Here is a 23,916-nt window from a genome sequence, read left to right as displayed (position 1 = left end):
AAAGGTCAACCAGCGGACACTGTGATGAGGAGTTTAAGCCTTCATCTTAAGACCCCCAAGGACCACTCGAGGACGCTAACAGACATGCGTGAAAGATATTAACATATGCTAATTAGTTCTCAGAAAAGTCACGAATATGCTAAGCATTTATCAGAAATATAATGAATATGTATATTGTGACTGTATTTAACCTGAAATGACAGGGTGTTTGGCGCGCACGTTTGGAGGAGAGATCCCCTGTGTGCCCAGCACCGTAATAAAGGACACCTGCTAATAGTCTGCCGACTATGGAGTCTCCAACTCCGGTTCTTCACGGCATCAGAAGAAAGCAGTGAAATAATAACTGTAGTGCTTTTAGGTCACAAGTAATACAAAACGTAGCATGTTAGAGAATCTTCTGCAAAACCAGATTTAGTAAACAGATGCCCTTTTTATTTTAGATAATAGATCTAATTAGTTGTCCATGATCTATGTAAACTATACTGCAGTGGTCTTTAAAAACTTTTGAGACGTGTCCAAAGATCTCCAGTTTATTAGCACAGACTAGATGTGGAGTCCCAAGCAGGCAGTTGATTGAGGGAGGCATTTCAGAGGGAAAAAAACTGTCTTTGAACTGTAGCCAGACATAAAAGACAAGCTTCTGGGGACTTGGCAAGACTGCCTGTGGCCCGTTACTGCCGGACTTTATCTGTTTCATAAAGGAAACAAGTGAAAACATGAATGTCTGAGAACCTGAATGAGGATAACATGAGAAGGTGCAAGTAAGAGTGGCAGTATTCTATGTGGAGTGGCGAAGCACCCGCTGGCTTGGTCCCCTCTGCTTACACACAGCACTGACAGATGCAGCCTGATGACAATGTTAGGAGGAGCTCAGGATGCCAGGGCTAAGCTGGTGATGTTCCTCAGAGTCTGGAGAGCTGTGCTATTGTGCCTGGCGTTGGCTTGCCTGTCAGATGGCAAAAACCTGACAGTAATCAGTGGTAGCCTCCTGTCAAAATTACCATCATTCACTGATGTAAAATACCCACTGTGCAGAGCTGTGCATGGTGGCTGTGGGCATGGCACCGTGCTCTGAACCTCGTCTTCGCTGAGGCACAAGTGCACTAGTTCCTCACGCAGAGCTCATTTAACCTTCTGGGTAGCATCTGGTGATGCTGCCAGTATAATTCTTACCTATCATTTTCTTGTAAATTTTAAATAGGCTGTATTAGCACCATTGCTGTAAGAGGTTCTTACAAGACTGATAAATCGAGAATAAGAGAGCTTCCCTCTAGCCATGTGCCTTGCTCCTCCTGTCCTTCCAAACCTCCTTCCCTAGCTATTTTCCAGCCCACCCATGTTCCCTGCTCCCTGTCTTAGTTTTGAGAGTGAGGTGATATCTGCTAGCGTTATGCTCTAGAGACACAGCTCTGCAAATCTGCAGCACATGTCTGTGCAGAATGTTTGGTGCAGGATTAAAAGATGGGTTGGGCCCTTTCAGCAGGAATGCACTTGAATAAGAGAGATTGATTTATACCCACTGTTTACAAGGCAAACTTCACAAGAAGAAAAGAATGCAGATAAAAATAAAAAAAGTCAAGAAAAATAAAATTAATCTACTCTTCTCAGCTTTTTCTAAACCAGGACACAACTGGTATTATTCACAGGACCTTTTAAGTAGTTTTCTTTTCTCTGCTGTGACTTTTTGTGTTGCAGGCCAGCGGTGGCAGATGATTCTACTCTACCAGGTATGCCCAGTGTCATCACATTTCCACTTAGGTGCCAGCAAGAGTTAGAAAGGATGAATACACTAATTGAGTTAGGTTAGAGAGGAAGTACAGCGTTCAGTCATAGGACTGGAATTATGAGCCGTATATCTGTAAAGAGTTAATGATGCTGTAATTACAGCACCATTCCTGGTGCTGGAAAAACAGCACCAGAAGGAAAAATAGTAGTCTGTGCAGCCATGTGTAGAAACAAGCACCCATGGCTGAAAAAGACAGCAGGGATTTTTGCATTCCCAGTAGGCTGTGTGTTCTGTGAGAAAAACAATCCTTGTCAAATGCACATTTTGGAACAACAGAGGCATTCCATTGCTCTGGTTCTGAAACAAGAAAATTAAAATTAATTGCTTGCTGCAAAAATAAGCTACATGGGCACTAACAGGCTCATTAATAAAAGCTTGTTTTCACAGTCTGCATTCTGTGTGATTTCGTTGCTGCATCAGGACGCAACAGCCTTTTTGACATATGCACGTTCATCCGAACAAAACCCTTACAGCATCTTTTCAAAACCAATCTGCTGTTTCAAATGCAGGGCCCCATCCACTGTCACTCGAAGTCTGAGGGAAGAGTCTCATTTCCTTTAACTGAAACAGGATAAATTTCACAGACTATGCAGCTCTCACTACGCAACGGTAACACTGAATTGATCAAGAGCAGTCCTGAGGAGAAGGACTTGGGGGTACTGGTGGATGAGAAGCTCAACATGACCCGGCAACTTGTGCTTGCAGCCCAGAAAGCCAACCGTATCCTGGGCTGCATCAAGAGAAGCGTGGCCAGCAGGTCGAGGGAAGTGATTCTGGCCCTTTACTCCGCTCTCATGAGACCCCACCTGGAGTACTGTATCCAGCTCTGGAGCCCCCAACATAGGCAGGACATGGATGTGTTGGAGCAGATCCAGAGAAGGACCATGAAGATGATCAGAGGGCTGGAGTACCTCTCCTAGGAGGACAGGTTAAGAGAGTTGGGGCTGTTCAGCCTGGAGAAGAGAAGGCTCTGGGGTGACCTTAGAGCAGCCTTCCAGTACCTGAAGGGGCCTACAGGAAGGATGGAGAGAGACTTCTCACAAGGATGTGTAGTCATAGGACAAGGGGGAATGGCTTTAAACTAAAAGAGGGCAGATTCAGATTAGATATTAGGAAGAAATTCTTCACCATGAAGTGGTGAGGCACTGACACAGGTTGCCCAGAGAAGCTGTGGCTGCTTCCTCACTGGCAGTGTTCAAGGCCAGGTTGGATGGAGTTCTGAGCAACCTGGTCTAGTGGAAGATATTCCTGCTCGTGGCAGGGGGGCTGGAACCGGATGATCTTTAAGGTCCCTTCCAACCCAAACCACTCTATGATTCTATGATTGCATGATCTATGATCAGATAAATTATTCTATGATTCTATGATCAGATAAATACCTTTGTTTTTCATACATTTCAGTTGCTGAAGTTAAAATTTTACATAATTGCTCCTCACACCAATACTAGGCAACTTCGTACCTGCAGAAAACTAGGATTTTAGGTGGTACATTAAGTATTATTGTTTGAATTGAAGTGGTGGACTATTGACGTAATACTAGTTGCAAGTGCACAAGGAAGAATCAAAGCCAAGGTCACTGTGAAGACAAGGGGACAAACCATGAGTCCAGTAGCTAGTAAGCTACACTGAATTCCAGCAAAACAGGATTTATTTCTTTCCTTCAGGTTTTTAAGATGGTAGCACTCCACTCCCCTGCTTTAAACATTGATGCTTGCTGTAGCAACACTGGTATTTCTGGCAGATTTTTTTTTTTTTTTTTTTAGTTGGAGACTTTCAAAAAGCTGGATGCAACCTCCAGTTTCAGAAACTGTCCCCCAGGTCACAGAAAGGTGGTCTGTGCCGCTTCATTCCTGAAAAGCTGTATCTAACTGCAACAAAGAACCTTATCCTTAGCTTCTTTTGCTTCTTATTTATACACACAGAAGATGGAGTTGGTGGAAGAACAATTCCCAAGCCGGAGGTGCTACATCTAGCAAAAGCATGAAGAGGTTTGTCTCACATCGGAAAATCTTTACTCAGAATCATCCTGAGAAGAATCTTCCCATACCCAACACCAGAGCTTTGGGCTGGCACTCAGGTTACCATTGTTGGTTGTCTGTCTGCAGTAGGACAAGGTGAAATGGCCTGAAGTTAGATTGGATATTAGGAAAAAATTCTTCACTGAATGAGTTGTAAAGTGTTGGAACAGGCTGCCCAGGGAATGGTTGAGGCACCATCCCTGGAGGTGTTCAAAGGACATGTAGATGCAGAGCTTAGGGACATAGTTTAGTGGTGGAATTAGCAGTGTTAGGTCAATAGTTGGACTCGATGATATTGAAGACTCCTCCAACCTAAACAATCTATGATTCTATGATTCTCTTAGTAACTCAGGTAGCAGCAAATCAGTCTTCACATCTCTCCATGCCTTCCATAGTTCAGCTTATGTTCTGGTGTTTGCATTTTTCAAGATGGGTATGTTCCTCACCATTATTGGAATACTTCTTAGAATTTCCTCCATTTCCAGTAAACTTTGTAACAGAGCACTTCGTTGATGTCTGATAGATCTTAAATCCAATTTGAAGGTTCCTAGCTCACCCCTTAATTCATTTGCTGTAACATTACAGGCCATGTTTGATGCTACAGAACAAAGACCCAAAACTACCGTCAGAGCTGTGCAAACCCTGTTAAGAGCCAGTTGTTAAATAAGAATCATGTTCGTTGTGAGAAACTTTTCATTAAAATTACAAATTTGCCCCAGCTGATGGAGCATGTCAAGAGTTGTGACTTGCATGTAGCCACGCTGGTTGGGGTGCCATGCTGTGTGATCTTCCGAGCTTGGTTTGCTTGCAGTAATAGAGTCAAGAGAAGTGAACACATGCTGAACAGCCAGTTTGGGATTCATCGCCAAGTCAGCTGGCGCACCATCCAAGAGGACTCTGTTCCGGCCCTGGACCAGTACTGCTCTCTGTGTGTCTGTGCAGGTAAAGCCTCACCATGGAGTAGTTCTAAAATTAACACAGCGCATTTTATTGAGGAAGAATTTGTGTCGCCTAAAGGAGAGTGAACACAGTAACCCACCTAAGGGTTCTTGAACTTTACCATAACAGTATATGCTGCAAATAATTGCTATAAATGTAATTTCCTGTGTGTGTCGTGTTTCCACAGGTAATATTGATGTATGTGCAGCTGCTTCTGAACAGGAAGACAGCAGTAGAGAGACAGGAGAACAGCTAAGCAGTGATCAGTTTTTCTGTAAAAACAGCTGTCAGCACAGGTTCAAGCTCTGCTGAAATCTATTTTTCACGACAGTTGGTTCTTGGCCTCCATGGGAACTTACAAATAATGTTCCTGTGGTAGAGTTTTAGACATGGGCTTAACCTCAGAGGAACAATCTTGTTAACATCAAACCATTAATGAGATAAGAAAACAGAAGAAAGTGCTAAACCTTCTCTATACATTTTTGCACTTTTCTTCTTTCAAGCTGATAGCTTATCATTTATCAGAAAATAGAATTTGTTTCTTCTGAGTCAGTGGTGTAAATTTGCTATGTATATTTGTGTTATTTTTGATGTCCAACAAAGAATTTCAGTTCCTGCAAATTTTGGAATAGCCTTCCTGAACATTTTACATCTGCCTAATTCTGATTGCTTTTTCTGGGTAAATTTTATAATTTCCGTACACCAGTGTGCCCTATGCTAGGTACTGTAAGATTTTAATTTGTTATTGCAAGTAATTTCTTCGCGTGTTTGTGGGTAAGTACTGCTGCTTGGAAACGTAAAGGATATCGATTTAGGATGGAAACTCATACTGATTTCTGCACACAACTCTTTTCTCTGCTCGTTTACCTGCCGTGTAACCCTCTCTGCTTATATATGACAGAGCTTTTTTTATCTTAGTACCCTAATTGCATTATCCATTTTCTGAACTAATTTATCAGTGTTCATAATCAAAGTGCATAGTCCCGTTTATTTCATTAAATTCTGCCATATGAGGCAGAGACAGATTTTCCTGTCTTGCACTCTGAGCGAACCTATGGAGCTATAAGCCCTGTCATTCCTCCAGCCTGGGAGAAAGACAGAAAACCTGGCTGTGAGCAGGCACCATCCACCTGCCCGAGGCATCCCTGGTGATGCATGGCTCTGGGCACTGCTGCCTTGGGCTCCGTGGTCCGTCTCTGATGGGTGAGATGATGGGTGGTGAAACTGCCTCTGGGGACTGACCTCTGCTCTGAGGCAAACTCCTGTGCATCCACCATGCAGATGTTCTGTAATAAAAGCAAGTTTTCCAGATGAAGGACTTTTTTTTTTCAATGCATACTGGTGAACTTTTGCGTGTACAGGGCATTTGCAGATGACACCAAAATTGGGCAGGAGTATCAATCTGCTCGAGGGTAGGAAGGCTCTACAGAGGGATCTGGACAGACTGGATCCATGGGTAGAGGCCAGCTGCAGGAGGTTTAACAATGCCAAGTGCCGCGTCCTGCACTTGGGTCACAAAAACCCCATGCAACGCTACAGGCTTGGGGAGGAGTGGCTGGAAAGCTGCCCAGCGGAAAAGGGTCTTGGGGTGTAGGTTGACAGCTGGCTGAACATGAGCCAGCAATGTGCCCAGGTGGCCAAGAAGGCCAGCGGCATCCTGGCTTGTATCAGGAATAGTGTGGCCAGCAGGAGTAGGGAGGTGATCGTGCCCCTGTACTCGGCACTGGTGAGGCTGCAACTCGAATACTGTGTTCAGTTTAGGGCCCCTCACTACAAGAAGAACATTGAGGTGCTGGACTGTGCCCAGACAAGGGCAAGGAGGCTGGAGAGGGGTCTAGAGAACAAGTCTTATGAGGAGCAGCTGAGGGAGGTGGGGCTGTTTAGTGTGGAGAAGAGGAGGCTGAGGGGGAACCTTGCTGCTCTCTCCGACTACCTGAAAGGAGGTTGTAGTGAGGCAGGTGTTGGTCTCTTCTCCCAGGTAACTGGCGATAGGACGAGAGGCAATGGCCTCAAGTTGTGTCAGGGGAGTTTTATATTGGATATTAGGAAAAATTTCTTTACTGAAAGAGAGATCAGGCCTTGGAACAGGCTGTGCGGGGAAGTGGTGGAGTCCCCATCCCTGAAGGTGTTTAAAAAACATGTAGACGTTACACTTTGGGACATGGTTTAGTGGACGTGCTGGTGTTGGGTGAATGGTTGGACTCGGGGATATTAGAGGTCTTTTCCAACCTTAATGATTCTATGATTCTGTGATTTTATTAACACCAGCTACTTGATCGTTGCAGCCTGTCACCTTTCTCTCATCAGGATGAGCATTCTCCTGCCTTCAGCTTGAAGGTTAAGTGGGTTGATCAGAGCCACAGAAAGAGCAGCTACACGTGTTTTTTTGGCCCGATGCTGCCCCTTAGGCTGTGGAGTTGCTTCTTAGATGTCCGGGAGCCAAGCTAGCTGTCCAGCGAGGCAGCAGGTTTAGCTGCAGGTCTCCGGAGGCAGCCTGAGGAAGCCATCAGTGGTGGCTGGGTGCTTTCCTCTCTTCCACATCCCTGCCAGTACCACCACATAACGAAAGCCAGGTTTTCTGCCATTCCTACATGCCTGCTGTAGAAGGTATTTTTTGTCTGTCTTCTCCAACAATAAAAATGGTCAAGATTTTCAGCCCTGGATGTGGTTTCTCACTGTTTTTTTCCAGCCGAAGGTGGTCTTCCCAGTGAAGAGGGCACAGAGAAGGGCCCCTGGTGAAAAGGACCCAGCTCCACCTTAGCAGGAGTAGCACCACCACAAATGCTTTTATTTAAAAAGCACCTTCAGGAGTGTGACTGTTCAGAGGCATTCAGTCCCCGGTACATGAGACTGGGGCAGCTTGCTCCATCTCACCTGCGGGCGGCATGGCACGACCGGGTTTTCGCCAGGCTCCCAAGGGATGCTCTTCATGCCTCTGCTGTGGTTCGGAGGCGATCCTGCTTCCCAAGAAGTGATGTGGTGTGATGGCCCGTGGGAGGACAGTGGGATGGGGAGGAGAGGTGGGGAGAAGAGGTGGGGGCCTGGGGTACTATGAGGGACCGTGGGGAGGATCAGCGGGTGCGGTAGCTGTTTCTGCTGCTCTGCAAGTGCTTACCTCTTGGTTTTGCGGAGCAGGGCAGGCTGTCTGCTTGCTCTGAACAGCAGCTTTCACAGGCTGAAACACTCCAAGCTCTTACCCTTGAAGTTGCAACATTTTTTCTGATCAACAATGAGCAGGTTTTTAACTCCCAGCTGCAGTTTCCTATCACAAAACATTAATCAAGGCTCTTCAAGAAAGTGAAAAGCTTTGTTCCAGTCACAACCCTAACTTCAAAAATGTGAAGCCTAGGAGAAAGGGACAGTTTTAGCCTCACTCCATGAAAATCCCACATGGAACCAGTCTGAAACCACAGCCACTGCAATGAGGTGCGGGGTTGTTACAAATCCTGCCCCTAATCAGCGAGCCATGGAGCAGCGGTTCGTAGTTCAAAGCCTGAGCACTACACTAAAATAGCTGTGATCCGGCACCCACATCCCTGCTGGCAAAGTCATGTCTTTGTGAAGGATGGGAAAAATATGCTGTCCTTGTTGTGGTTAACCGTACACAGAAAGAATCCTCCAACAGTATGGCTGCTTTTCAGAGTGCAGAAACTGTGAGATTAAAGAAGACAACCATTCAGGCCCAAGGGAGACCAGACAGAAAAGAAGAAAAAGTGGAAATAGCGGAGAAGACGAATGCAAAAACACCGTGCAGATGTCCCCCAGCCTAGATATGTGTTGCTCTGCAGCTATCTCTAAAAATGCTGTGTGGTGGTTAGGTTTGTCCTGTAGAAGATGGTGTGTACCTGGAGAAATCCTCTCAGATGTTTCTTTCCTTTTCGGCTATTGGTGGAAATCCTTAAGCCTGTTCCCAAAAAGCATACCCTCAGCATTAATGTTTTTCCGTTTCAAAAGTGCTTCTTTTTCATTTGGCTTGAGGTGACTTGGCTCTCTGCACAATGCAAGAAAGAATTTTAAATCTGGCTGTTCATCTCATGGACCCCGTGGCTGCTGCCTGTAGTGTCAGCTGGGCATTTTTAGGGGTTGAAATGGTTTATATAAACACTTACATTAAAAGTGATGCTCTGCCAAAATGACTTGAGACCTCTGTCCCTGGGATATGCCATGCAGCTTCTTAAATTTCATGAGAACTCCATAGTGAAAAGTTAAAAAGGTACAGAATTACATGTATAATCTTGCTGTAGCATTGGGAAGATGAATGGACCACTGCCACAGGGGAAGTGATAGAGTAAACCTCTCCGAAGACAGATTTTTCTTGTAATTAAAGTGATCAGTAAAGCTTCAGTTCTCCTGAAAGTCTGGTTAGTGAATTACATAAAACCCTTGGGGGAATTTGTGTGGAAGGAGCTGGAGCATCATACTCGTGTCTGAATATATATTTGGCAACATTTCTCTGGCCAACCGCTAGAAAGACATTTTCAGGCCGTGTTGTAACGAACTTTTTTGTCGTTTTGTTCTACAAAGGAGCAATCGTGATGGCTGGGAGTGGGTCTGTGCCACCTCGAAGCCAGGCCCTGTGTCCGTTCAGAGGGGGGCAGCCCCCCGGGATTCCCCCCACCATGGCAGCTCCCTGAGCAGAGGGTTGTGGCGCAGAAATTGAAATTGGAACATTCCCCTGTGTTTTTCTTCCTGGATAATCAGGCCATGCTATATGACCACAGTCACTGTGTTGGAAGGTATTGGTCATTTTATTTGTCGACATAATACGGAAAAAGGTATGACCTGTTGCTGGGGGACTTAGTTTTACAGCTACCGTTGACGTCCGTCCAGACACAGGAACTGTATTTGAACAAGCTTTTTGGAAAGAAATGAAGGCAGGTACAGGAGTGAGATGCTGGTGCCAGCCTGGATCTTGTGAGCTGCTACAGGCAGAAGGAGTCTGTCATCTCTACAAGCCCCACTGAGATCAGAAGCTTACAGGTCCAGGACACTGAAAACCACTTATGCAGACAGATGCCATCAAGCCAGACACTACTGCTACGCCACCAGCTTCAGCGGTACCTGATTTCAGCGGGAGCACTCACTTTACGTGCAAGGTGCGCTGGATCTGGACTGGGAGCTGGGATGTCACTCATTTTTCTTCTCTACTTCCAAACTCAAAAAAGAGTTAATGGTTGCAATTATTAATGAATCTTGTGTGGCTCATTAGGAAGCCTAACGTCCAAATTGTTCTGAATTACCAAAGTCTCATTCCCTCCAGGGCACACTATGAAGAGCGGCTGGGAATTTCAAAGGAAATGCAGGTAATGTTTCCAAGCTGAGCTGTGGAGAATGAAAACCCTCACGTGCTGCTGCTGGAGAAGTGTCAGCTGGCTGTGCCTGGTGCATGGTGTTGTGGGGCTGGAGAGCATCTACAGCACTGAAGGATGGACAAAGACCAACCTCTCTCCAAGGGCCCCCCTTAAGGAAGGGTTGGACCTTAGCTCCAACCTAATGGTGCCAACCTAATTGTCTCATCCTGTGTGCCCCCCCCCCCTAGCTCTCCCAGTATGAGAACTGAGACCCATGAAAGGCTCCTGCTGTGTGGGACCAGTTGCCACCTCCACGAATGGGGAGGCAAGTGGTAGGAGCTCTGTGCAGAGAACTGTGTGAGTCTTTTTAGCGCAATGTGAGCCAGGGCAAGCAAAGTGCCTTTTCCAGGGCTGCTCCCTAAGGTGGGGGAGATGTTGTGCAGCCCCTGAGCATGGCGAGCAGGGACTGAGGGCCTGGGCTGGGCTCAAGTGGGGCCCTGGGACACTGGAAGGAGTGAGGGAGGCTGGTCAGGGACATGAAAGACCTTTAGTGTCTGTGAGGGCTCTGAAAGCTCTCTCATGTTGTTTGCTGAAAAGTTCACTTTCTTCCCTTATCCCTGGAGGAAGCAATGTCTTCAGTTCCCTGTCCTTAATACATACACAGAAATATCGGGGCTAATCAATACCTGAATCTGATTAGTTCTTTTTGATCTCCCTAAGGTTCTCATGATGCAGGGGACCTTCACTGCTTCAGTTAAATGTACTGGATTTAGAAGTTTTCTTCAGGTCATACATTTTATCAGACATCCTAGAATTTCCAATAAATTAAATAAAAACTCATGAGATGTCACTGAATTGCTAGACTAGCCCTAGCTCTGTAGGAGCTGCTTTGTAAGAGTAATTATAGAAAAATCTGAAATTAATTCTAGTAGGTGAAGCTCAAATAAAATATGTTTCTATTGAACCTCTACATCAAATGACGTGGAGAAGTGGCCTCCCTTTTTTGTAGTAAAATTCTACAAAAAGAACAGCTTCATTAGGTCAATTAATTTGGGATGTCATTCATTTTTCACAAATGAGTGAACAAAAACCAAAAGCTTTGTTTTGTTAACAAAAAAACTTTACTGTGGGGGAGGAAAAATTCAGCTGAAAAATCAGGACTATTAATTCGAGGCTGTTAATTTGTGGACTACTTCTCTGACATCAGTTTATCTAAACTTCATCTGGATTTATTTTTCTGTTCTTAGCTAGGGGCATCATTTGTTCTTCTTAACCAGTTTGCCATACACCACGTAGTACCAGCAAATCTTGCATAAGCTCCCAGGACTGAGACTTATAATGCATCTCAGATTACAAATTAACAGGATAATTCCAAAAGATTTAGTGCGTTCAAGGCTACGCCATTTGCAAATCAGCAACACTCAACTCCAGGCAGCCCACGGCACATTCTGGTGAAGCACACCCTGGTGTTCCGTGGCTGTGCGAGCGACTGAGGCGTGTTCTTCACCGTGCAATATACAGCACACTGTGAAGAATAATAATAGCACCAGCATTGCCACTACAACCACAGTAATCTTCTAGACTGAAATTTCTTCTTAATAAGCTGAGAAAATGCCTCTTGTGGAACCACTTATCTGTTCAGCCAACAATTATGCAAACCCCCAGCTGCTGTCTGATGCTTACCTGGGAGGGTGTGATGTTGACAGATGTCATGCAATGCTGGTCAAAAACAATTACTTTTGTCTCCTTGACTGGCACATGGAGAGCAAGAGAAACCTTTGGTCATTGGCAGAATTTTTAAAACCCGTCGCAGCTTGGTTGGTCTTCAGGAAAGCTGAGGTTCAAGTACTAAAATGCTGAAGAATGATACTACTGAAGTTGTAGTGTTGATACACTCCTGTCTGGTTGTGCTTGTATGCAGAAGAGTAGAAAAACAGGTCCATGAGACAAGAAGGAATTCCCCTATGACTATTAATCTTGATAATATATATTCCATAGATAAAGTGCTATGTCTTTTCATGGTAAAATCTAGGAAAAATTTGTAACATCATTCAGTTTCATGTTGTAGCATTCTGGAGACTCCAGAGTGTCAATATCTTCTTCCACTTCTCTTGTAATCAGTTTGGTCACTGAGGGAGCCAGGTTATCACTTCAAACAGGTGTTATCCAGTCAAAAATTTCTATGACTCCTTCCCGCAGTGCTGAGTTTAGTATAATTTTTTTTTAACGTCTCAACATAATCCAGCCAAAGCTTATTTTCTATCACATACTTAAAATCTTGATTGCTCCAAGGGTAGAAACATACAAGTTTTCTGTATTTTTCACAGAACAACAGCAATCATAAATAGTTCTGTTGATTGCGAATTTTGTCTTCAAAGTCATGTATTCTGATAAATTTTCTGTTTAATATCTGTTAAATGGTAGACCTTAGCAGAAAGCTACCTTGACTGGGGCCAGTGCATAATCATGCTAAAACTGTGACAAATGATATTTAAATTTAATGGATATGATTCCACTTCCTTATTCTGGAGACAGATAATTATTTACACATTTGCTATATCTAAATACAGTAGAACATTTTATAATATGAAAAGGTTGCTAAACTTTTGAAAATAATGTGTTGGGTTTTGATATTTTTTTCTTTCAGGCAGTTTGCCCTATGCTGATGGGTGTTTCTCAGCAGTACTAGAGGCTTCTTCATGTCATTTGGGTGAAGGTGATAGCTGTAGGTAGACAACCATCTTTTTGTGGATGACAGATCTACCTCTGATAACTCCTCACAGGTGGTTTTAAATGCAATAATCATCTCCATAGGCTTCTCTGGGGCAAGACTGAAAATGAGAGACTTAATATACCTGTCACACTTTCACTGATGGACCTGCTGTCTCTGGACCTGGCAGGAGACACTTCTTTCCTCCAAAAGGTGCCTGATTTCAATACCTTTTCCACAATCTCTGCCTGAAGCCACTTACTGCAACATGATACTGGGAAGGTAACATCATCAAGGAAAAAGATGGTATCAGTAGTTTTCACCCATGCGTTCAAATGCTTACAGTCTTTTATATGAAACAAGGGAAGAGCAAGACCTGGCTGAATATCTCCTATGCTCTTCCACAAGCTTTGTGACTTTATCTCTTTTCATCTTTGCAGCAGCTATAGAGTGACTGGGTTCCCTTGTCAGGTTGTTTTTTGTTGTCTTCAGTCTTGTAAAAACCTGTTCAGCTGTTCTCTTTTCATCCCCGGATAAAAGGACTGATCAAGTCTGAGAGTGTGAAGTCTTGCTCAGATACATGCAGTATTTTTTTCAGTGTGAACTGCTCTTCAGAGAATTCTAGAACCAAACAGTAGCAATAATAAGCTTTTAATCATTTCTTTAAAATCAGGTAATTCCTATGCAAATCCTATTTTCTTCTTTCAGACTAGGAAATAAATGAACAATGATAAACATGTCCATATTTTGGTTTATATATAACTGTTATTTATAATAATTAATAATAATTAATAATATATAGGTTATTTTTATTATTTATAAAATATTAACTGTTTTATATAGGTTATTTATAACTGTTTTTACATTGTCTATCTAAGGCCCCTGCATTGTTTTTCTACTGCACAGAAATGCGTACAAGATTCATGTTTCAGCAGAATTCATCAGGATATCCCACAACACAGGTATTCTGGTGTCTGAACTGGAGGTGTGTGGTGAGGTGCTTGCCTTCTCCTCAGAGAAAGCTACTCTACAAGAGGTACTGATACAGGTTGAAAACTTACAGAAAATTTCTGTAAAAGAGCAACAAAAAATCTGCCAGACGTTCCTTATCCCCAAGGACTTTATTGTGAACATAGTGTCTTTGTTTCTCCTTATCACCTTGGTCCTTATTGCCAAGGCCTTTAGTGTGGACGTATTGTCTTTGTGTCTTCAGGTCTGTGTTTCATATTCAGTACTCCGTCAAAATTCATTGATGAGGAAATTACTTGAACATCAATAGCTATGGACTCAGCCTGGCTGCCATGAACAATTTCCTCTTGTCTTTAGTGGGAGCAGAAGGGCACATAGGAAAGTAAGCATATGCTTGCATATGGTACAAAGATCCCACCTCCATGTACACAATCAGAAAACCCTTAGAAGTGACTGAAGCCTGAAAAAGAGCAGAGGCACTTACCATAAGATGGTATACAAGTTTAGATTTGCTAAGTTGTTTTTCAGGGTTGCCAGAAGATATCCATTCCTTGAGTAGAAGACACATCTGGTAAAATACTACATTCTATACCCACAACTGCATTTTCTCTATAATATTGCTGTATAATTTTTTAAAAGTTAATGAAGCTGCTGATGATAGCAGCATTGGAAATCCATCATTTTCTCTGACGACTGGCATCGATTTACTGTTTTTTTTTTTTACATTTTCTCTTTGTTCTTTTCTGAAGTCTGAATGTAGAAACTTTTAAAGAGAGAAACAAGGACTCTTTGCTGCAGAAACGAAACAATTTGTCTCTTCCAACTAATCAAATCAGAGACAGAACAGGAACTGACCTTGGCTCTAATCTGTGTGAGAATCTCTTGCTGGGGCTCAGGAAGAAAAGGAGGGTTTACCACTTTTGGAAGAAGGGGCAGGCGACTCAAGAGGAGTACAGGGGTCTGTTTAGGTCGTGCAGAGAGGAAATTGGAAAGGCAGAAGCCCATCTAGAACTCAGGCTGGCCACTTTTGTAAGGGACAACAAAAAATGTTTTTACAAATACATCAACAACAAAAAAGAGCCAAGGAGCAACTCCATCACTTATTGGATGCAAGGGGGAATATTGTCAACAAGGATGAGGAAAAGGCTGAGGTACTTAATGCCTTCATTTCCTCAGTCTTTAATAGTCAGACTGGTTATTCCCAAGGTACTCAGCCCCCAGTGCTGGAAGATAGAGATAGAGAGCAGTCTAAACCTCCCACAATCCAGGAGGAAGCAGTTAGCGACCTGCTATGCCACCTGGACACTCACAAGTCTATGGGGCCAAATGAGATCCACCCAAGAGTGCTGAGGGAACTGGCGGAGGAGCTAGCCAAGCCACTCTGCATCATCTATCAGCAGTCCTGGCTAACAGGGGAGGTCCCAGGTGACTGGAGGATCGCCAGCGTAACACCCATCTACACAAATGGATGGAAGGAGGGTCCTGGGAACTACAGGCCTGTCAGCATGACCTTGGTGCCGGGGAAGATTGTGGAGCGATTCATCCTGAGTGCACTCAGTGGGCATGTGAAGGACAACCAGGGAAGCATGCCAAGCCAGCATGGGTTCATGAAAGGCAGGTCCTGCTTGACCAGCCTGATCTCCTTCTATGACCGGGTGACCTGCCTAGTGGATGAGAGAAAGGCTGTGGATGTTGTCTGCCTGGACTTTGGTAAGGCCTTTGACACTGTTCCCCACAGCATCCAGGAGGAGAAAGTAGCTGCCTATGGTTTGGATGGGTATATTCTTTGCTGGATAAAAAACTGGCTGAATGGCCGAGCACATAGAGTGGTGGTGAAAGGAGTCAAAACCAGTTGGCGGCCGGTCACGAGTGGTGTTCCTCAGGGCTTAATTTTGGGTCTGGTCCTGTTTAACATTGTTATCAATGATCGGGATGAGGGGATTGAGTGCTCCCTCAGTAAGTTTGCAGATGACACCAAGTTGGGCAGGAGTGTTTATCTGCTTGAGGGTAGGAAGGCTTTACAGAGGGATCTGGACAGACTGGATCGATGGGACGAGGCCAACTGTATGAGGTTCAACAAGACCAAGTGCTAGATCCTGCACTTGGGTCACAACAACCCCAAGCAATGCTACAGGCTTGAGAAGGAGTGGCTGGAAAGCTGCCCAGCGGAAAAGAGTCTTGGGGTGTTGGTTGACAGCTGGCTGAACATGAGCCAGCAGTGTGCCCAGGTGGCCAAGAAGGCCAGCGGCATCCTGGCTTGTATCAGGAATAGTGTGGCCAGCAGGAGTAGGGAGGTGATCGTGCCCCTGTACTCGGCACTGGTGAGGCTGCAACTCGAATACTGTGTTCAGTTTAGGGCCCCTCACTACAAGAAGAACACTGAGGTTCTGGACTGTGCCCAGACAAGGGCAAGGAGGCTGGAGAGGGGTCTAGAGAACAAGTCTTATGAGGAGCAGCTGAGGGAGGTGGGGCTGTTTAGTGTGGAGAAGAGGAGGCTGAGGGGGAACCTTGCTGCTCTCTCCGACTACCTGAAAGGAGGTTGTAGTGAGGCAGGTGTTGGCCTCTTCTCCCAGGTAACTAGCGATAGGGCGAGAGGCAATGGCCTCAAGTTGTGTCAGGGGAGTTTTATATTGGATATTAGGAAAAATTTCTTTACTGAAAGAGTGGTCAGGCCTTGGAAGAGGCTGCCCAGGGCAGTGGTAGTGTCCTCATCCCTGAAGGTGTTTAAAAAATCTGTAGATGTGGCACTTTCGCATATGGTTTAGCAGACATGGTGGTTTTGGGTGGACAGTTGGACTCGATGATCTTAGAGGTCTTTTCCAACCTATGATTCTATGATCCTATGATCAGTTATTGATATTTATCTATTTGCATTCCCCTGGAGTCCTCCAAGGATGCCATGCAGTATCAGGCCCCCATTATGCTATACATTGCAGCAATACCAAGTACACGATAATACAGGTTGCTTAGAAGGTCAGTTACTTCCTATAGTCTGTGAGTGTTTTGTCCCTCACCAGAAGTGTTTATATTCAGTAGTTTTTCCCGCTCTGTGTCCAAATGGCTGTTGTCAGGCTTGACTTACCCATTGTCTTGCTTTGTCCCATGTTCCAGAGAAGGAAACCTCCCCAGAGTGCTAAAATTGCTTGCCACCCACCCTCCTTTGGGGCAGGATTGGAACCAGCTGGTGTGGCTTGTGGGACAGACCAGGAAGGAGAAGTGGACAAGGCAACTGGGAGCTGCAGAGCTTCAGGATGTCTTGTGGTTAACCTCCAGAAGCTGATCTGACAGCTGTCCTTCCCTGGTAGAGCCACCAAGTAAGGGATGGATGCCTCCCCTTGCCCAAGGGGGTTGAAATACATCCCTCTGTGAACTCAGAGGAGTTTTGCCTGCCTGTTGTAAACAAAACACATAAGAACATCCTCTCTCAGCATCTGCCTGTGTGCTGAAACAAGACCTCTGGAAAAAAAAGTAGGCAGCTTTTAAGTATTTGAACAGGAGATGGAGTTATTTCTAGTCTCAGCCTTTCAGTCCAAGGCACTGAAAAAATAATTGTGAAGAAATGTGAGTGGCAAGGTATTTTCAACCTGTCTGGTAGCTGCAGTGTTCGTACACCCTCATTGTGGTTTCTCATATTCAGCAGGATTTTATTCTGAAAAGTTTGCTTTCATGTATCAGCCTTGTCTATTTCTGTCTGATAGGTGTCTATGCTTATCAAATGCCACAGTCACTTTTAACCTGCCCAAAGGCACTCTAGAGAGGAATGTCAGTTTTGTTCTGAAAAAGCTGCATAGGAAGCCAGGTTTATGCATCTTTCCTTTTATCAGGTGGGCAGCTGGACCATGTGCGTGAAGGGAAGAAAATAGCACTGTGCGTTGGGGATACACACAGAAAGGTGGCGAGTTCCTGCGCTGTACAAACGGGATGAGACCCTGCCTGGCACCCTACTACCATTTTCTAGGTCCTGGGAGACAAGGGAGAAATGAACTCAGAGGAGAAGCAAAAATGATCATCAGTCTGAAGACCCCTTTATTCCCTGCCCAGGCAAACCTGCTTTGTTGCCTCATCGGTCTTAGACTTTTCCTCTGCCATGGCAGCTGTTTGACTGCAGTTGTTGGATCCGTTTTTAGGAAAATCCCAAACAAAGCATATACTGACTTGTAAAGAGGGTCTACTTGACTGCGTGTAACACTTTGGTCTGTTGAGTCGGATTCTCAGCTGGCATGTAATCAATTTTAGATGGTGTGTGTGCTGCTTTGCCTGATTTATTCTGATCACTTCTGTCTGCATGCTCATTTAAAATACAAGTATCTAACTGAAATACCAGAAAAGCCGGTGGGGTTCTCTAGGGATTTAGTGAGCTTTGGAGTTGGCACAGGTGGGTCAGATCAGTGGTCCATCTACCCCTCTCCATCAACGGTGGATAACAAGGGAGTCTGGAATTCGATGAAACATGGGGTGACCCCAGCAGGAAGAGGAGCCTCGTGCTCCGTGATTGCTGGGCAGCTTCATTTTTCTCTCTGCTCATCTCACTCCCTCTCTTTACTTTTCAGCTTGGTTTCTTGCAATATGATCTTCCCCCCCCCCGACTGTCAGTCAAGAAGATTGGCATCTGCCTTGTGCAGAACGGCGCCCTTAATTAGCCCCAGGAGCATTCTGCTTGTGGTCTTTTTCTCTTTTCTGTCTCCTGCCATGCAGACGGCTGGTGAGAGCTTTCCTGCAGCTGATTTTTGCTTGTGCGCTTGTCATACGATTCCTGCCTGACCTTTTCCATAGCTGCTCACCAGTGACACTTGCGTAACCCAAAGCCCACCCTTTGGTGGACCACCTTGCAGGACAATAAGGAATTTCCTCCCGTCTGCCTCCTGGTCTCTTCCCCCTCCTTTTCCTTACAACATTTTTTGAACTCTGAGAGGTTCTATACTTAACAAGCCTGAGTGCTGCTGCTCTCTGCCCTCTCGTAGATTCATTCCTTGGGGCCTGCACTTCCCTTCTTCATTCCTAGTGGTTGTCAGATGTGATTTCCCTTGGTCCCTTACAGACATGATGCAAAGCAGAGGAGCGACCACAAGCCTCCAGCGTTCTCCCCCTTTCAGGAGAGGGTCAGATCAAGGCTGGCTGTGATGAGTGTTGCCAGTCTGATGAAGATAATCCATTTAATAAGGGGATGCAGATGCTTGGGGAGAAGGCAGCTTTTCTACAATCCCAACTTGATGCAATTAAAGATGTGGAATATCTTCTTCCTCCTCGTATCCTGAAAACCTTGTAGCAGATGACTGTGTCTTGCTGGAGAAGAGATTAAAGGAGGAGAAAGAGAATGTGAGAGAAAAGAATGTGAGAGACATTTATGTGAGAAAAGGTCCAGAGTACAGCAGTGAAAATTACCCAATGCCGGGGGAGGAGAAACCACATGAGGGGAACTTTAAAAATACCAAAACTATTTAATATGGAAAGGCAGACAGGAGAAGGAAATACAATAGTGCGACATATTTTATTGGAGGATATAAAGACAGCCAAACAAGGGATATTTTCTCAAATAAACCCCTTGATCTAAGGACATAGGGTCACTTTGAAGCGTATCAGGGCAACATCTTTCAGACAAGCCAGCTGAATTTATTTGTGTCGTGCATATGTGTGGTTCACAACGACACAAGGAAATCCAGGAGTGTAAAGGAATACGACTGCGCTGCCAGGCCTTGCGTGCAGAAAGTGAGATTCATGTAGCTGGCTCTGGTTTTGCACATCCTGATGGATGGATCCATGCTAAGCACATATGCAGCACGGGGCTGCAGTCTGCTCCTCCCCTTTCCCAGATGTGAGCTGGCTATGTCCTGCACATGGGCTGATGGAGCAGGAGAGGGGCTCTGCTACTCTGCAAATGGAAATGCACCATCTGGAAAAGTGCTGCTGCCCCCCTACCTACTCTGCCTACACCTACATCTCCTCCTCTGTCGTGCAGTTGACCTTCCCTCGATGCTGGGCAGTATGTGCTGGAGAAGCTGGAGTGTATCATCCACCCATAGGAATTTGGAGGACAGAAGATAGCAGTCCTCCCTGTTGAGACTCCGTAGCATCATGTGTGTGTTTGTGTATGCTTGTGTGTGTGTAGATGAGTATTTGATCTCTTATAATTCTTTTAGACACAGCATAGTGTTTTATGATTTCCTTTATGTTGGGAGATGTGGGAGCTCCCTTGTATTGAAGTCTGCTGTTGAGTTTAAAAGTAGCAATGTCAAACAGCGAAACATCATTGCTGAAAGAAGCTGCTCGATTTTCTAAGGCTGTATATAGGTGTGGGGTATTGCTCTGTAGAAGGCAGATGCTATAATTTGAAAAGTTATGATTAAAAAGATCTGAAGACAGATACAGCTTGCTTAAAGGTAAGAACTGGGGGTAAGAACTCTTTTCCAGGTTGGTATCTGATGCAGATCTTTTTACTTTGTTCTTAATGTTAGTAGTGTGACTACAGTTGCAAGAGGTTAATTCTCCATACATGTTTTGGTAGCTTTCTCCACTGCAATGAATCAATGAATGTGCCTTGCAGTGAAAGCTGTGCGCATCACTTTGTTACTCATGCATGCAAGCTCATCACAAGTCTTTCTGCGGGGAAGTGTCATGGGAGTGGGGCAGGGCTGATGACACAGGATTTAATGTCCCTCCATCTGCCAGTGCAGCTCCCATTCTGCTTACCAGATTTTTTTCTACAGCTGCAAAAATCTGAATTAGGTCAGAATCCAAGAGACTTTCCAGTGCCTGAAAAACAAGGATCTCCAAGGTGCAAGCTCTCTCTGGCAGATGGCAGATACTGAAATGATGATCCATACAGGCAGATGTATGGGCAATAGCTGGCCACAAAGATTCTGAAGCTTGGGTCAAAACTGTCCAAAACATCAGCTTAAGGACTGGGCTGTCAAAACCAAGCACAGTTACAAAGCTCGTGCTTGGTTTCTTTGCATTTTAACAGATTCCTTCAGGTAGCTCTGGTCACAACGTCTTCTACTAGCAGCCTGGAAACCGAGAAGCGCTCAAATCCGAGTCAAAATGTCAATGGCAGAGTGTCCCCTGCAGCTGTGTGGGCTGTGTTTGGCATGGGTTTATGTCTCTCCTAGGACAAAACAGATGCCAGAGCGTGGTTCCCCTTCCCCAAATTGCCTCTGAATTTGGGGTAAGACTGTGAAACATTGACTGTACCAGAGAAAGTCAGTACCGCTCCTTCCATGTCCAAGTCGCTGGATATATTGAGTTGTGTCCTGTGCCTGTGCTGCTGAATGGGACTTGCCAAAGCATGGACAAGCACTGTCTCTTCTTGGAGGGCTACAGATGCCTGGGGAGGCCTTCAGAGGACCTGGGAGGGAGCCAGGAAGCAAAGACCAGAGTCAGGGAAGTTTGGCAATGTCCCTGGCTGGGGTCTAAGTGTTCAGTGCGAGGAGGGTTTGCCAGCACCGCCTGGAGACACACAAAATCCCGTTCCCACATCAGGGCACTCTTCCCCAGTCTGGCTCCTCTTTCAGAGCACAGCTGGGATGTGGGATTTGGGTTAGCAGCACAGACCAACCAGGCCAGGCTGCAGAGGTCAGCAACAGCCAGAGAGAAACAGCAGAAAAAAGGGTTGCTGGTGAGAAGGCAAAGGGAATGCAGAAGTGGTAACCATAGAAGGCTGATTCCTGCTTTTCAGCCAGGTCTGCGAGGCCTGACAGGAAAAAGAAATGTCTTGAGTAGTTGCCTTCCAGACTGCCGAGTTGTGCTTGCAAACTTGCAGTCCTGTACCTTTTTCCTGCTGTTAACTGCTGTGCATCCGCTTGGAAACACATGCTAGCTAATGGGTCAGCCCATGTGAAGGGCCATGTCCTGTGACATCTGCAGCTTCAGGGAGAGCCAAGAAACCTTAGAATCTGGAGAATCACATTCATACAGGGGTAAACATGAGAAACTCATTATTTGTTAACAGAGTTTGATTCACAGACTGCTCTGAAAACAATCCCTTATGGGATTCAATTACCAGCAGTTTTACGACATATCAAAGGAAGCATCTGTAAACCCAGAAAATGACTTACAGCTTATGACACCCGTCTTTAAGTTCCAGAGATGCTAAATATTTCAGAAGTCCTCCGTTCTGAAATATGAAGCTGGGCTGGATTATATTTTTTCAGTTGTAAGATGCTGCTTGGTGGAAGGCATAGACATTTGGCTGCCTTACAAGGTTATGGAAAGCAGGTAAGGCTGGAGGAGGACAGAGCCTGAGAAATCTAAATCCAGATAGTATTTCCAAAGAGTGGTTAGAAAGATCCCAGGACATGTTACTCTATTTTTGAACCTGGAGCAGTTTGAAGATGGCTCCTGTCCTTCATGTCTCTATCTAACACTATCCACTGAGCCTCTTCTGCAGTGTGTAACATTTTCTGAATATATCTGTAAATTGTGGGTCTGACTTCACTCTAACTGACATCAATGGGAGATGTGCAGTGTGTTTAGCAGGAGATGGATTACCCCGGCCTCATTAGTATCATTTTCTTTTACAGCTGTGGACCAGCATTGCTCTTGCTGTCACAGGCAAATAAAAATTAAGATATACTACATCAGGGTGATCTGCCATACTTTGCATAAATTTCCCTCTCCTGTGCCTTTGGTGTATTCCTCTGTGACTTTTGCTTGTACTCCGTGGAAGATTGAGGAGAAAAGATTACTTAAGATTTTCCTGACTGACTGTCTACCTCTGCTGCCCCACCGCTCTTTCTTCCAGCTTTTCAGAGTAAAACCCATCCCTGAATCTGGCAGATGTCTCTCCTAGGGAATTTAAGCAGCCACACGCAGCCTTTGTGAGCATTAATCACAGCATAGAGTCATAGAATCAAAGAAAGGTTTGGGTTGGAAAGGGCCTTTAAAGGTCATCTAGTCCAACCCCACCTGCAACAAGCAGGGACATCTTCAATTCAATCTGGTTGCTCAGAGCTCTGTCCAACCTGATCTTGAACGTTTCCAGGGATGGGGCACGTACCGCCTCTCTGGGCAACACGTTCCAATGCCTCACCACCATCATTGTAAAGAAATGGGAATGGGTTTTGTTCAGCCTGCAGAAGTGAAGACTAAGGGGGGGGGGGCAGGAAAATTACTTACTCTCTTCAACTACCTACATGATGGCTGTAGGGACTCTTTTGAGTTGCATGAGGAAAGGAGAAGAGATGGTGGACACAAGTTGCAGCATGGGAAATTCCAGCAGGCTTTAAAAAAATTGGGGGTCAGTAAGCTTTGGAACATGTTGCCCAGAAAGTCTGTGGACTCTTCATATCTGGAGATATTTGAAACTCAGCTGGACGAGGCCCTGAGGAACTTGACCCCACTTTGAAGCAGGCCCTGTTTTCAGCAAGAGATCAGACTAGATGACCTCCAGAGGTCCCTTCCAACCCTAGTTATTCTATCATTCTGTGATGCTACAAAGTGATATTTTTTTTTCCTCCTAATCTGCTGGAACTTCTTCAGCTCTTTTCTATCCGTCACTCAGCACTGTCCTGCTCCCTTTACAGATTATTTCTTATAGCCATACTTGTTCATGCAATGTAAGATCTCATCATGTGATTGCCGTACAGCCTTTTCCATCAGCTGTGCTATCCATCAGCCTCATTTTAAGGGAAGCTCTCAGTTCAGACAAAACTCTGACACTGTTCAATTCACCTCTGCTGAGATCAGGTCTGATGTCCATAGCCAAATGCTGCAGAGCGGGGATGTAACTGTCTCCTTTTGAGATTATGGCTCCAATGTAATGTTTGAGGAAAGAAGAAATGTTTCATTCATTTCATTCCCAATTACAATAGCCCATCCTCCCCAAACCTCAAACAACATCATCTGGGATAAGTTACTACTTGTCGCAGTCTTCTTATAGAAGAGAAGAGCAACTGCACTAGAGGTACAGTAAGTTCAGGCTGGGTGCATTTTTCTGTTTACCACTTATAGCTTAATTATAGCCACTACAATGAACTAAATATTTTTGCCAGAGATGTATAGGGCAATAACTTCAGTGATGGGAATGACACACTTACTATGGGTTGGTGGGTTTTTGCGTCCAGTTATAACCTGCAGACAGATGAGATATTAGGAGAAGAGCTTTTGTTAGGAGGATAAAGGCCAAATGTGGTGTCCAGCCTCCCACCGGGGCTCTGACATGCCCGGGCGGTGCAGTGCTGTCTGGGTCTGGAGGTAAGCATGGGCCCT

General features: G+C 45.0%; 1 protein-coding gene across 1 annotated transcript in view; it reads right to left on the bottom strand.

Moving 5' to 3' along the window:
• The window catches only part of RPS23 (ribosomal protein S23), a 53,047-nt gene extending 29,522 nt beyond the window's left edge, over window positions 1-23,525 (bottom strand). The window contains exon 1 of the mRNA XM_075410691.1: window positions 23,521-23,525. Coding sequence (XP_075266806.1) covers window positions 23,521-23,524 — 4 coding nt within the window. The 5' untranslated portion in view covers window position 23,525. The remainder of the gene's footprint in view (window positions 1-23,520) is intronic.
• Window positions 23,526-23,916: the final 391 nt, after the last annotated feature.

Source organism: Opisthocomus hoazin, chromosome Z (assembly GCF_030867145.1).
Source record: "Opisthocomus hoazin isolate bOpiHoa1 chromosome Z, bOpiHoa1.hap1, whole genome shotgun sequence".
Lineage (NCBI taxonomy): Eukaryota > Metazoa > Chordata > Aves > Opisthocomiformes > Opisthocomidae > Opisthocomus > Opisthocomus hoazin.
The sequence above is the reverse complement of the archived record's forward strand: the minus strand, read 5'-3'. Positions and strand labels throughout refer to the sequence as shown.